Source organism: Pseudophryne corroboree, chromosome 5 (genome assembly GCF_028390025.1).
Source record: "Pseudophryne corroboree isolate aPseCor3 chromosome 5, aPseCor3.hap2, whole genome shotgun sequence".
In the NCBI taxonomy this organism is placed as follows: Eukaryota; Metazoa; Chordata; class Amphibia; order Anura; family Myobatrachidae; genus Pseudophryne; species Pseudophryne corroboree.
Genome location: NC_086448.1, coordinates 694,545,462 through 694,560,907, shown reverse-complemented (window position 1 = coordinate 694,560,907; position 15,446 = coordinate 694,545,462). Strand labels below are relative to the sequence as shown.

The following is a 15,446-nucleotide window of genomic DNA, read 5'->3' as shown; positions in this document are numbered from 1 at the left end:
TAACAGCATGATAACAGAAGGAGCCTCTGAAAAGATATCTCACAACAACAATAACCCGATTTTTGTAACAATAACTATGTACAAGTAATGCAGACAATCCGCACTTGGGATGGGCGCCCAGCATCCACTACGGACTATGAGAAATAGAATTATCGGTAAGTAAATTCTTATTTTCTCTAACGTCCTAGTGGATGCTGGGGACTCCGAAAGGACCATGGGGATTATACCAAAGCTCCCAAACGGGCGGGAGAGTGCGGATGACTCTGCAGCACCGAATGAGAGAACTCCAGGTCCTCCTCAGCCAGGGTATCAAATTTGTAGAATTTAGCAAACGTGTTTGCCCCTGACCAAGTAGCTGCTCGGCAAAGTTGTAAAGCCGAGACCCCTCGGGCAGCCGCCCAAGATGAGCCCACTTTCCGTGTGGAATGGGCTTTTACAGATTTTGGCTGTGGCAGGCCTGCCACAGAATGTGCAAGCTGAATTGTACTACAAATCCAACGAGCAATCGTCTGCTTAGAAGCAGGAGCACCCAGCTTGTTGGGTGCATACAGGATAAACAGCGAATCAGATTTCCTGACTCCAGCCGTCCTGGAAACATATATTTTCAGGGCCCTGACTACGTCCAGCAACTTGGAATCCTCCAAGTCCCTAGTAGTCGCAGGCACCACAATAGGCTGGTTTAAGTGAAATGCTGAAACCACCTTAGGGAGAAATTGAGGACGAGTCCTAAATTCTGCCCTGTCCGTATGAAAAATTAGGTAAGGGCTTTTATAGGATAAAGCCGCCAATTCTGAGACACGCCTGGCTGAAGCCAGGGCTAACAGCATTACCACTTTCCATGTGAGATATTTTAAGTCCACAGTGGTGAGTGGTTCAAACCAATGTGATTTTAGGAATCCCAAAACTACATTGAGATCCCAAGGTGCCACTGGAGGCACAAAAGGAGGCTGTATATGCAGTACTCCCTTGACAAACGTCTGAACTTCAGGAACAGAAGCCAGTTCTTTTTCGAAGAATATTGACAGGGCCGAAATTTGAACCTTAATGGACCCTAATTTGAGGCCCATAGACAGTCCTGTTTGCAGGAAATGCAGGAAACGACCCAGTTGAAATTCCTCTGTAGGGGCCTTCCTGGCCTCGCACCACGCAACATATTTACGCCAAATACGGTGATAATGTTGTATGGTTACATCCTTCCTGGCTTTGATCAGGGTAGGGATGACTTCATCCGGAATGCCTTTTTCCTTCAGGATCCGGCGTTCAACCGCCATGCCGTCAAACGCAGCCGCGGTAAGTCTTGGAACAGACATGGTCCCTGCTGGAGCAGGTCCTTTCTTAGAGGTAGAGGCCACGGGTCTTCCGTGAGCATCTCTTGAATTTCCGGGTACCAAGTCCTTCTTGGCCAATCCGGAGCCACGAGTATAGTCTTTACTCCTCTCCTTCTTATGATTCTCAGTACTTTTGGTATGAGAGGAAGAGGAGGGAACACATACACTGACTGGTACACCCACGGTGTTACCAGAGCGTCCACAACTATTGCCTGAGGGTCCCTTGACCTGGCGCAATATCTGTCCAGTTTTTTGTTGAGGCGGGACGCCATCATGTCCACCTTTGGTTTTTCCCAACGGTTCACAATCATGTGGAAGACTTCTGGGTGAAGTCCCCACTCCCCCGGGTGAAGATCGTGTCTGCTGAGGAAGTCTGCTTCCCAGTTGTCCACTCCCGGAATGAACACTGCTGACAGTGCTATCACATGATTCTCCGCCCAGCGAAGAATCCTTGCCACTTCCATCATTGCCCTCCTGCTTCTTGTGCCACCCTGTCTGTTTACGTGGGCGACTGCCGTGATGTTGTCCGACTGGATCAACACCGGCTGATCCTGAAGCAGAGGTCTTGCCTGACTTAGGGCATTGTAAATGGCCCTTAGTTCCAGGATATTTATGTGAAGTGACGTTTCCATGCTTGACCACAAGCCCTGGAAATTTCTTCCCTGTGTGACTGCTCCCCAGCCTCTCAGGCTGGCATCCGTGGTCACCAGGACCCAATCCTGAATGCCGAATCTGCGGCCCTCTAGGAGATGAGCACTCTGTAACCACCACAGGAGAGACACCCTTGTCCTTGGAGACAGGGTTACTTGCTGATGCATTTGAAGATGCGATCCGGACCATTTGTCCAGCAGATCCCACTGAAAAGTTCTTGCGTGGAATCTGCCGAATGGAATCGCTTCGTAAGAAGCCACCATCTTTCCCAGGACCCTTGTGCATTGATGTACTGACACTTGGCCTGGTCTTAGGAGGTTCCTGACTAGGTCGGATAACTCCTTGGCTTTCTCCTCCGGGAGAAACACCTTTTTCTGTACTGTGTCCAGAATCATCCCTAGGAACAGCAGACGTGTCGTCGGAATCAGCTGCGATTTTGGAATATTTAGAATCCATCCGTGCTGTCGTAGTACTACTTGAGATAGTGCTACTCTGACCTCTAACTGTTCTCTGGACCTTGCCCTTATCAGGAGATCGTCCAAGTAAGGGATAATTAAGACGCCTTTTCTTCGAAGAAGAATCATCATTTCGGCCATTACCTTGGTAAAGACCCGGGGTGCCGTGGACAATCCAAACGGCAGCATCTGAAACTGATAGTGACAGTTCTGTACCACAAACCTGAGGTACCCTTGGTGAGAAGGGCAAATTGGGACATGGAGGTAAGCATCCTTGATGTCCAGAGACACCATATAGTCCCCTTCTTCCAGGTTCGCTATCACTGCTCTGAGTGACTCCATCTTGAACTTGAACCTTTTTATGTAAGTGTTCAAGGATTTCAGATTTAAAATGGGTCTCACCGAGCCGTCCGGCTTCGGTACCACAAACAGCGTGGAATAATACCCCTTTCCCTGTTGTAGGAGGGGTACCTTGATTATCACCTGCTGGGAATACAGCTTGTGAATGGCTTCCAATACCGCCTCCCTGTCGGGGGGAGACGTTGGTAAAGCAGACTTCAGGAACCAGCGAGGGGGAGACGTCTCGAATTCCAATTTGTACCCCTGAGATACTACCTGCAGGATCCAGGGGTCCACTTGCGAGTGAGCCCACTGCGCGCTGAAATTCTTGAGACGGGCCCCCACCGTGCCTGAGTCCGCTTGTAAGGCCCCGGCGTCATGCTGAGGGCTTGGCAGAAGCGGGGGAGGGCTTCTGTTCGTGGGAAGAGGCTGTTTGCTGCAGTCTTTTTCCCCTTCCTCTGCCCCGGGGCAGATATGAGTGGCCTTTTGCCCGCTTGCCCTTATGGGGACGAAAGGACTGAGCCTGAAAAGACGGTATCTTTTTCTGCTGCGAGGTGACTTGGGGTAAAAAGGTGGATTTTCCAGCCGTTGCCGTGGCCACCAGGTCCGATAGACCGACCCCAAATAACTCCTCCCCTTTATACGGCAATACTTCCATATGCCGTTTGGAATCCGCATCCCCTGACCACTGTCGCGTCCATAATCCTCTTCTGGCAGAAATGGACATCGCACTTACTCTTGATGCCAGAGTGCAAATATCCCTCTGTGCATCTCGCATATATAGAAATGCATCCTTTAAATGCTCTATAGTCAATAATATATTGTCCCTGTCCAGGGTATCAATATTTTCAGTCAGGGAATCCGACCAAGCCACCCCAGCACTGCACATCCAGGCTGAGGCGATTGCTGGTCGCAGTATAATACCAGTATGTGTGTATATACTTTTAAGGATATTTTCCAGCTTCCTATCAGCTGGATCCTTGAGGGCGGCCGTATCAGGAGACGGTAACGCCACTTGTTTTGATAAGCGTGTGAGCGCCTTATCTACGCTAGGGGGTGTTTCCCAACGCGCCCTAACCTCTGGCGGGAAAGGGTAGAATGCCAATAATTTTTTAGAAATTAGCAGTTTTTTATCGGGGGAAACCCACGCTTCATCACACACCTTATTTAATTCATCTGATTCAGGAAAAACTACGGGTAGTTTTTTCACACCCCACATAATACCCTTTTTTGTGGTACTTGTAGTATCAGAAATGTTCAAAACCTCCTTCATTGCCGTGATCATGTAACGTGTGGCCCTACTGGAAAATACATTTGTTTCCTCACCGTCGACACTGGAGTCAGTGTCCGTGTCTGTATCGACCTGAGGTAACGGGCGTTTTATAGCCCCTGACGGTGTTTGAGACGCCTGTACAGGTATTAACTGATTTGCCGGCTGTCTCATGTCGTCAACAGTCTTTTGTAAAGTGCCGACACTATCACGTAATTCTTTCCATAAGACCATCCAGTCAGGTGTCGACTCCCTAGGGGGTGACATCACTAACACAGGCAATTGCTCCGCCTCCACACCATTTTCCTCCTCATACATGTCGACACAGCGTACCGACACACAGCACACACACAGGGAATGCTCTGACAGAGGACAGGACCCCACTAGCCCTTTGGGGAGACAGAGGGAGAGTTTGCCAGCACACACCAGAGCGCTATATATATACAGGGATAACCTTATATAAGTGTTTTTCCCTAATATAGCTGCTGTATATATTAATATGCCAATTTAGTGCCCCCCCTCTCTTGTTTTACCCTGTTTCTGTAGTGCAGGACTGCAGGGGAGAGTCAGGGAGCCTTCCTCCAACGGAGCTGTGAGGAAAAAATGGCGCTTGTGTGCTGAGGAGATAGGCTCCGCCCCTTTTTCGGCGGCCTTTCTCCCGCTTTTTTGTGGAAAACTGGCAGGGGTTAAATACATCCATATAGCCCAGGAGCTATATGTGATGTATTTTTAGCCATTTAAGGTATTTTCATTGCGTCCCAGGGCGCCCCCCCCCCAGCGCCCTGCACCCTCAGTGACCGGAGTGTGAAGTGTGCTGAGAGCAATGGCGCACAGCTGCGGTGCTGTGCGCTACCTTATTGAAGACAGGACGTCTTCTGCCGCAGATTTTCCGGACCTCTTCACTCTTCTGGCTCTGTAAGGGGGCCGGCGGCGCGGCTCCGGGACCCATCCATGGCTGGGCCTGTGATCGTCCCTCTGGAGCTAATGTCCAGTAGCCTAAGAAGCCCAATCCACTCTGCACGCAGGTGAGTTCGCTTCTTCTCCCCTTAGTCCCTCGATGCAGTGAGCCTGTTGCCAGCAGGTCTCACTGAAAATAAAAAAACCTATTTAAACTTTTACTCTAAGCAGCTCAGGAGAGCCACCTAGATTGCACCCTTCTCGTTCGGGCACAAAATCTTAACTGAGGCTTGGAGGAGGGTCATAGGGGGAGGAGCCAGTGCACACCAGCTAGTCCTAAAGCTTTTACTTTGTGCCCAGTCTCCTGCGGAGCCGCTATTCCCCATGGTCCTTTCGGAGTCCCCAGCATCCACTAGGACGTTAGAGAAATCAGGAATAATTTTAAGAAATTTGAGTCCAATTGCTCAATTCAAAACAGGGCACGCTGCTAACTCGACTGCTCTCCACAGCTGCCCACTCTTCCTTCCTTCTATCCGGTCACAGCTGCGGCAGGATCCGCTCACTGCTGTCCACTGTGACTATACATCACACACAGGAGGCAGCAGCGGCTCTCCAGAACCTCACCGGATCTTTGTTCTACCCCTCTCCATCTCTATTCCTCTCCTCTGCCCACACCTCATCTCATCTCTCTACCTCTCCAATCCAAAGTGCTGTCATTGGATCATGTGTCTGCAGTGTTCCTGCACTGAATTTAATTAAATTCATCAGGGACAATCTGACAATTCTATATACCCCCGTCTCCTCTCTAGAGTGCCGGCTCTGCGGACACGGTCACTCTGTCATCACTGCGACCCTTTGCATGTGACAGAGCCACAGCTGCCCTACAGAGCTCATACACCGTGAGACCTTCTTTTCTATCACCCCTGAGTGTACCCATGCAGGGTTTTATTGTGGTAGATACTGTACATCACTGAATCTAAACTAATCAGTAAGATTTTCAATGCACAACTTATACATTGCACCCATCTATGCGGCAGACTTATTTTGAACTGTACTTTAATGATTCTGATTTTTTTCTTTCATTACCCTTACACAGCAGTATTGTATCACATTAAGTTTTACATTGACACATTGGGGGTCATTCCGAGTTGTTCGCTCGTTAGATTTTTCGCAACGGAGCGAGTAGTCGCAAACTGCGCATGCGCAATGTTCGCAGTGCGCCTGCGCCAAGTAAATCTGCACAAAAGTTTGGTAATTTACTCACGGCCTAACGAAGATTTTTCTTCGTTCTGGTGATCGTAGTGTGATTGACAGGAAGTGGGTGTTTCTGGGCGGAAACTGGACGTTTTATGGGTGTGTGCGAAAAAACGCTGGCGTTTCTGGGAAAAACGCGGGAGTGTCTGAAGAAACGGGGGAGTGTCTGGGCGAACGCTGGGTGTGTTTGTGACGTCAAACCAGGAACAAAACTGACTAAACTGATCGCAGTGTAGGAGTAAGTCTCGAGCTACTCAGAAACTGCTAAGAAATTTCTATTCGCAATTCTGCTAATCTTTCGTTCGCAATTCTGCTATGCTAAGATACACTCCCAGAGGGCGGCGGCTTAGCGTGTGCAATGCTGCTAAAAGCAGCTAGCGAGCGAACAACTCGGAATGAGGGCCATTGTTAGCCAGTTCAGCAACACACTATTGTTTGTTACCGTATAGAGGGAATATGTTAGCCATTAACATCCAGGTTATTGAGATGGACTGCATATGCCACTCATGTATTTTGTGACTGCATGCATGTGTTACTAATTTATTTGTGTGTGTGTGTGTGTGTGTGTGTGTGTGTGTGTGTGTGTGTGTAAATAGCTTCGGCCTAATATAGTGTCAGTCTGACCTATAATTGATGAAACTCCTTATATCGAAGCATCCGGCTTTTTATTATCTATATTTCAGGTTCCGGACAATTTTATAACAGTATCAGACTGTCATTACATCTATATAGGACTGCCTATATGTTTTGAATTGAGTCATTGAACGCCAATTCCTTAATATTATTCCTGATATTTTCGCCAACCCTAGAAATTTCTTTTTTGTGTTATGCCCAATGTGAAATTTATCTGAGAGCTATCATATATCTATTCTAGTGATGAGCAGGTTCGGTTCCTCGGAATACGAACCCCCCCGAACTTCACCCATTTTACACGGTTCCAAGGCAGACTCGGATCCTCCCACCTTGCTCGGTTAACCCGAGCGCGCCCGAACGTCATCATCCCGCTGTCGGATTCTCGCGAGATTCGTATTCTATATAAGGTGCCGCGCGTTGCCGCCATTTTCATCTCAGTTGTGTTCAGTGTGCTGCAAATATCTGTGCTCACTGTGCTGCAAATATCTGTGCTCAGTGTGCTGAAAATATCTATGTTCTCTGCCTGAAAAACGCTCCATATCTGTGCTCAGTGTGCTGCAAATATCTGTGCTCAGTGTGCTTTATTGTGGGGACCACCAGTATTATATAGTAGGAGGACAGTGCAGAGTTTTGCTGACCAGTGACCACCAGTATTATACGTTCTCTGCCTGAAAAACGCTCCATATCTGTGCTGCATTGTAGTATATAGTAGGAAGACAGTGCAGAATTTTGCTGACCAGTGACCACCAGTATTATATCAGTACGGTACAGTAGTCCACTGCTCTACCTACCTCTGTGTCATCAAATATACTATCCATCCATACCTGTGGTGCATTTTAGTTGTTGTGCGCAGTATATATAGTAGAACAGTGCATAATTTTGCTGACCACCAGTATATTATAGCAGTACGGTACAGTAGGCCACTGCTCTACCTACCTCTGTGTCGTCAAGTATACTATCCATCCATACCTGTGGTGCATTTTAGTTGTTGTGCGCAGTATATATAGTAGGACAGTGCATAATTTTGCTGACCACCAGTACATAATATATAGCAGTACGGTACAGTAGGCCACTGCTCTACCTACCTCTGTGTCGTCAAGTATACCATCCATCCATACCTGTGGTGCATTTTAGTTGTTGTGCGCAGTATATATAATAGGAGGACAGTGCATAATTTTGCTGACCACCAGTATATAATATATAGCAGTACGGTTCAGTAGGCCACTGCTCTACCTACCTCTGTGTCGTCAAGCATACTATCCATCCATACCTGTGGTGCATTTTAGTTGTTGTGCGCAGTATATATAGTAGGAGGACAGTGCATAATTTTGCTGACCACCAGTATATAATATATAGCAGTACGGTACAGTAGGCCACTGCTCTACCTAACTCTGTGTCATCAAGTACACTATCCATCCATACCTGTGGTGCATTTTAGTTGTTGTGCGCAGTATATATAGTAGGAGGACAGTGCAGAATTTTGCTGACCACCACTATATAATATATAGCAGTACGGTACAGTAGTCCACTGCTCTACCTCTGTGTCGTCAAGTATACTACAAAAGTTCAGTAAAATGACCCAAAAATCAAAATTAAAAGCGTCTGATGAGAAGCGTAAACTTGCCAATATGCCATTTACGACACGGAGTGGCAAGGAACGGCTGAGGCCCTGGCCTATGTTCATGGCTAGTGGTTCAGATTCACATGAGGATGGAAGCACTCATCCTCTCGCTAGAAAACTGCAGTGCCACTCCTAGATGGGCCAGGTGTTTGTGTCGGCCACTTGTGTCGCTTAGCTTAGTCACACAGCTACCTCATTACACCTCTTTTTTTCTTTGCATCATGTGCTGTTTGGGGACTATTTTTTATATCTGCCATCCTGTCTGACACTGCAGTGCCACTCCTAGATGGGCCAGGTGTTTGTGTCGGCCACTTGGGTCGCTTAGCTTAGTCATCCAGCGACCTCGGTGCAAATTTTAGGACTAAAAATAATATTGTGAGGTGTGAGGTGTTCAGAATAGACTGGAAATTATGGTTATTGAGGTTAATAATACTATGGGATCAAAATGACCCCCTAATTCTATGATTTAAGCTGTTTTTGAGGTTTTTTTTTTAAAAAAACACCCTAATCCAAAACACACCTGAATCCGACAAAAAAATTTCTGGGAGGTTTTGCCAAAACGCGTCCGAATCCAAAACACGGCCGCGGAACCGAATCCAAAACCAAAACACAAAGCCCGAAAAATGTCCGGTGCACATCACTAAATTCTATTCTAAATATAACTAATAAAAGTTAAGTTTTAACTAATTCCATTTTTTCATAGACAAGAGTGCACAACAAAAGAGTTTCTTTCTGTCCTTTTTCTGTTAATACTATATTTATTCTCTGGGCATACCTCCACCTGCTATATGAAATATACGCTAGTTATTTGATGTCTTTTTGATGTGGACTGTTCTTTGACCCCTCTCTAACTACTTTGACTTAAATTGCTGTGCTCGCTGACTGTTTCCCAAAACCTCCCCTCTCCTTGGTTGACACCCTCTCTCTCCCTGATACCCTCTCTCTCTCTTTGTTTCTCTCTCTCTCTCTCCCTGACACCCTTTCTCTTTCTCTGACACCCTCTTTCACTATCTCACTGTTCTCTTTCTCCCTGATACAGTCTCTCTCACTCATCCCCCCCTCTCTCTCCCTTGCTCCCCCCTCTTTTTCTCTCTCCCTGAAACCCTCTTTTTCTCTCTCTCCTCCCCGCTCTGTCTTACAACCAGTGGTGCAAGTGGGCGGGTACGGGTGGGTACGGCGTACCCGTAAGAATTTCGCCGTGGGTACGCCGTACCCACACCGACGGGCCGCCGCTCCTCTTCCTTCCCTCCCTCGCTCCACGCCGCACCCGCCGTCCCCGCCGCACCCGCCGTCCCCGTCGCACCGCCGCTGATGTGAGGGAAGGAGAGCACAGCCTGCGCCTCTCCTTCCCCTCAGTCTCCGGCGGGTGTTTCAGTTTACTTCAGCGCCGATCCGTGAGCCAATCAGAGCTCGCACCCGCGAGCTCTGATTGGCTCACGGATCGGCGCTGAATTAAACTGAGACACCCGCCGGAGACTGAGGGGAACGAGAGGCCAGGCTGCGCCGCTCTCCTTCCCTCACATGACAGACAGGACGGCGACGGCAGCGGTGAGGGGGGCATGTTTACCTGGCACTGGGGGGGGGCATGTTAGACCTGGCACTGGGGGGGCATGTTAGACCTGGCACTGGGGGGGGGCATGTTAGACCTGGCACTGGGGGCATATCTGGCACAGGGGGGCATATATACCTGGCACTGGGGGGCATGTTATACCTGGCACTGGGGGATATCTGGCACTGGGGGGGCATGTTATACCTGGCACTGGGGGCATATCTGGCACAGGGGGGGGTATATATACCTGGCACTGGGGGATATCTGGCACAGGAGGGAATGTATACCTGGCACTGGGGGATATCTGGCACTGGGGGCATATCTGGCACAGGGGGGCATATATACCTGGCACTGGGGGATATCTGGCACAGGGGGGCATATATACCTGGCACTGGGGGATATCTGGCACAGGGGGGCATGTATACCTGGCACTGGGGGATATCTGGCACTGGGGGCATATCTGGCACAGGGGGGCATATATACCTGGCACTGGGGGATATCTGGCACTGGGGGCATATCTGGCACAGGGGGGCATATATACCTGGCACTGGGGGATATCTGGCACAGGGGGGCATGTATACCTGGCACTGGGGGCATATCTGGCACTGTAGGGGCATTTCTGTATCTGGCACGGGGGGCAATGTATATCTGACACAGTGGGGGCATTTGTGTATCTAGCACTGTGGGGCAATGTGTATCTGACACTGTGAGGCAATGTACGGCACACTGGGGGCATTTCTGTATCTGGCACTGTGGGGCAATGTGTATCTGGCACTGTGGGGCAATGTGTATCTGGCACTGTGGGGCAATGTGTATCTGGCACTGTGGGGCAATGTGTATCTGGCACTCTGGGGACATTTGTGTATCTGGCACTGTGGGGCAATGTGTATCTGGCACTGTGGGGTTATATGTATCTGGCACTGTGGGGCAATGTATATCTGGCACTGTGGGGCAATGTATATCTGGCACTGTGGGGCAACGTGTATCTGGCACTGTGGGGTTATATGTATCTGGCACTGTGGGGCAATGTATATCTGGCACTGTGGGGCAACGTGTATCTGGCACTGTGGGGTTATATGTATCTGGCACTGTGGGGCAATGTATATCTGGCACTGTGGGGCAACGTGTATCTGACACTATTGGGGTCATACGTGTATCTGCCCCTCCCCCATATGTGTATCACGCCCCAATTTTCATTGGCCACGCCCCATGTGGCATTTGGCCACACCCATTTTTTTGCGCGCGCGCACACAGTACCCGTAAGACATTTTTTCTACTTGCACCACTGCTTACAACCAACCCTCACACACCGTGACTCACCCCCTCTCACCTTTCCTGGATGGAAAGAGGGTATTGGGAGGGGAGGGGGGGGGGGGGGGGGGGCAGTAGGCAGAAGTTTTGCCTAGGGTGTTGAGAAACCTTGCACCGGCCCTGCAGGGATGTGACGTCACTGTATTGCGATGTTAATCGCATATGTTAGTACATATGCGGTTAACATCACTGCGATGGGCGGCGATGTATGTTAATACATCCCGCCCATAATAGCTAAATTCTGATTGGTTGCTATGGGCAACATCTCCACTTCTGAAAACCAGCACTGTAGTAAATATAACCCCTTGAGCCAGAGAGGACTCACCAAATATGGATCTAGTGAGCAACGGCCTCCTCTGTTCCTCCCAGAAAATGTTGAGATAGGTATACAAGTAGTCATAAGAGACTCTGTTTAGCCAAATAGTAAGATCACAATGCAGCAAGACGTAGATACAAAGCTTGAGACGCTCACCGTGGGAACAGGACGGTTGTCAGATAGGATATAATACAATGACACATATATAAAATCCATCTACATAAATAATGTAACCAATAATGTATAGTTTAACTTTGTTATTTACTAGTGAAGTTTGTATTATAAAATTCCATTTAATAAAGAAACAATATGATTTATATCTATTTTACAAAATAAATTTTGCATAGTAAATATAAAAGCACACAATGTTTGCTCTGAAGGTAGCAGCCTGCTCTAGCATGATTTCCAGTTTTAGGTAGTACTTAGGAGTGCTTATCCATACAGTTAAGACAAGTTACACTTGAGATACTGTAGCTATGGTAACACAAGATCATTGTCATTGTGAACACAATGAACTGGTGTCATGGAGAAATCATTGTTCATTGCCAACTAAAATGGCTCACAACTGAATATAACGCCGTCCTGAAATTTACATTGAATTTGGAATAACTTACGAAGTCTTTAAAGCAGTACGCTACCAAAATGATGACAAAGCCATTTAAGAACAGCACCACAAAAAAAAAAAAAAAGTATTTGATGCACTTCTCATATCTTGGTGCGTTTTCTGTGCACTAGTTCTGTGGGACACTTTAAAAAAAAACTGAGCGATGTCCTTTGACTTTTAGTTTTCATAGATACTGGCCAGAATTTTTTATTTTTTTTGTGTTTTCATTTTATACCTAGAAAAGTTTGTATGACTGGAAACTCTATATAACTAACCAGTTGCTAAGCAAGAGATCTATATTATTTGTTACGCCACAAATCACTATTCATTAGTTTTCAAATGCAGGAAGTTTAAAATAATTATCCAAACGATAGTTGTCGTAATTGACCAATATTCTGCCCAGTGACGTCATAAATTCTTATTGGCCAGAGTGTGTGAGGCTTGCACGGCAGCCATATTAATTCTATTAAAAGAATTGAAAACGTCTCAGGAAGTGAGTGGAATGTAGAGGTACATGGGTGATCTCCAGAAACAAAATTGTGCAGTTCAGTTCTAGTGAAACTCCCTTTATCATTGCTTAGAAAAGTGAAATGAAAGGGATTGTAATGTTCACAGTGGACCTCTAAAATGTTCTCAGTTGTAACACACTAAAAGGCCTACATTTGAATATCAGTAGGATGAAATGTGTCATACAAAAACGATGATTCTATGACGTCAATATACATTGACATAGGTGGCTACTGTGTAACGTCGGCAGCTGTTCCATTTGAACAAGGCAAGCGCCTAGTGAAAACATTATAGCATACCAGTTGCCAGCACACAGTGGGAACAAGCATTATATGGGCTAAATATTTCTGAGAATGTGGCCAATCAACTCACTATGAACTAGTGATGTCACGTAAATTTCTACTCCCAGTAAATGAATAGGCTGCACTGTCATGAATCCTGGTTTAGCCCAGACAATGGCTGTGACATCTGCATGCAGGGGACAGGTGCCACATTTACTAGATACCCTGTAAAAATGCTTGTATAATGTGTTTTTCAAGTCCAAGCCCTAAAAGGGAAAGTCATCAGAGGGTGGAGCATAGGAAAATCCAACAAAGGCATCGTCTGCTTCTTCCACACTGGCATTAACGATAGAATAGTCAGAAGATATGCACACGGAATCCGGAACCATAGCATCTGTAAATTCGGTGTCGAAGTTAGAAATATCATCCGGGCCATCCTAATAAGAAATCATATAAAAGTGCATTAGTAAAATGTATTTATTGCAATTTGCAATTTAGAACCATGGTAAAACAGGGGGATATCCATTTACCTGTGGTACATTACCGCGGGTAATGATATCACCTGGGGCTATCCTATTAGCCCTGATAGGTTGACACGAGCTGCGGCTTATCTGGGTTTTTCTGTTGCTGCACCAACTGCCGCCTCCTGACAGCTCCTGGTGCAGCACTGCACCTCCAGCTCCCCCAGTCACATGACCGCTCCCCGTTTATGTGACTGCCGCCGGGAGCGGTGGATGAGGGACACGGCGCTGCCCCGACTTCCCCGTTGGGGGTCACAGCGCTGAGTGCCGGCTCCTGGGCCGTCGGGCCCTCGCTGCAGTTCAAGCCTGCTGCTGCGGCGGGCATGGGACACTGACAGGTCGATGCAGCTCATCAGGGATTTTGTTTCACCTGCCTCGGGCAGGCGAAACCAAATCCCCCAAAACAGCCCCGTTTTCAAGAGACAATGGGTCTGTTTCTCACGAAAACAAACAGGTTTCACTGAACCTGTGTGATTTTGGGAGGAAAGCTGTTTTTTTTACGGCGAACCTAATTGGATAGCTTGTAAAAAATTTTTAAAAAAAATCAGTGAAACATCGGTAACAACTGCGAAAAACTATGTTTTATCTCCTGTAATAGGATTCCACCCTTTAGCTTACCACATGAGGGTCATATGGCGTTGGGATTTTCTTTTCAACAAGATCTGTCCAGTTTATACAGGAAAAGAATGGATGACTTTTAATATCTTCCTGCAAAGAAACAGAAAAAGAAAGATGTTTTATAACAGCACTTAGGGCTACTCAATGACTACAGAACAAAATAAATGACAAGGAAGTTCCAGGTATTGATACAACGACGTCAGCTAGAACAAAAGTTGTACCAGGAAATATAGATTTAAACATATTATTTTATTTCTAGCCTGTTGCGGAAAAAAAAAAAGTAATTTACTTTACAAATTTGTAGTAGTCCATGTCACCACAAAAATATGCCAACACAAAAAACATTGTGTAACCTTCATTACACGGATGAACAGTAATTATTGGTTACTATATGTTTGCACTTTGCTGGTAAACAACTCACTCATTAATGTTTATGGTCGCCTCAGAAAAAATAGGATTTTAATACCTACCGGTAAATCCTTTTCTCCTAGTCCGTAGAGGATGCTGGGGACTCCAAAAGGACCATGGGGTATAGACGGATCCGCAGGAGCTTGGGCACACTATAAAGACTTAAACTGGGAGTGAACTGGCTCCTCCCTCTATGCCCCTCCTCCATACCTCAGTTAGAAAACTGTGCCCAGGAGAGACGGACATTTCGAGGAAAGAATTTATAATTTAACACAGTGAGTGCTATACCAGCTCACACCACGAACATACCGCAAAACCTGGCATTCAACAGAATACCAGCCCACGGCATGAAAAACATACAGCCAAATGCTGAGAGAATATGTACCCCAACCTGTGTGTCAACACAACCAATAATAATACACCGCACGTCCTGGCATGCACAACGCCAGCAACAGCCGACAGAAAAGAAACACCCCAAGAGTGTAACCATAACCAATTACTGCAGAGACGGTACGCACTGGGACGGGCGCCCAGCATCCTCTACGGACTAGGAGAAAAGGATTTACCAGTAGGTATTAAAATCCTATTTTCTCTTACGTCCTAGAGGATGCTGGGGACTCCAAAAGGACCATGGGGTCTATACCAAAGCTCCAGCCCGGGCAGGAGAGTGCGTAAGACTCTGCAGCACCGATTGAGCAACACAAGGTCCTCCTCAGCCAGGGTATCAAACTTGTAAAACTTAGTAAAGTGTTTGAACCCGACCACGTAGCTGCTCGGCAAAGTTGAAGTGCCGAGACCCCTCGGGCAACCGCCCAAGATGAGCCCACCTTCCTAATAGAATGGGTCTCCACCGACTTCTGTAACGGCACTCCAGCCGTAGAAC

The 15,446-nt window shown here is 47.2% G+C and overlaps 1 protein-coding gene across 6 annotated transcripts in view; it reads right to left on the bottom strand.

Annotated features, from left to right (window-relative positions):
- Window positions 1-11,866: 11,866 nt before the first annotated feature.
- The window catches only part of SGK3 (serum/glucocorticoid regulated kinase family member 3), a 230,589-nt gene continuing 227,009 nt past the window's right edge, over window positions 11,867-15,446 (bottom strand). For all 6 annotated transcript variants that reach the window (XM_063923853.1, XM_063923849.1, XM_063923847.1 and 3 more), the window contains 2 exons: window positions 14,156-14,245; window positions 11,867-13,453 (listed from right to left, as the gene is read on the bottom strand). In XM_063923853.1, the coding sequence (XP_063779923.1) occupies window positions 13,283-13,453; window positions 14,156-14,245 (261 nt within the window). In that variant the 3' untranslated portion in view covers window positions 11,867-13,282. The remainder of the gene's footprint in view (window positions 13,454-14,155; window positions 14,246-15,446) is intronic.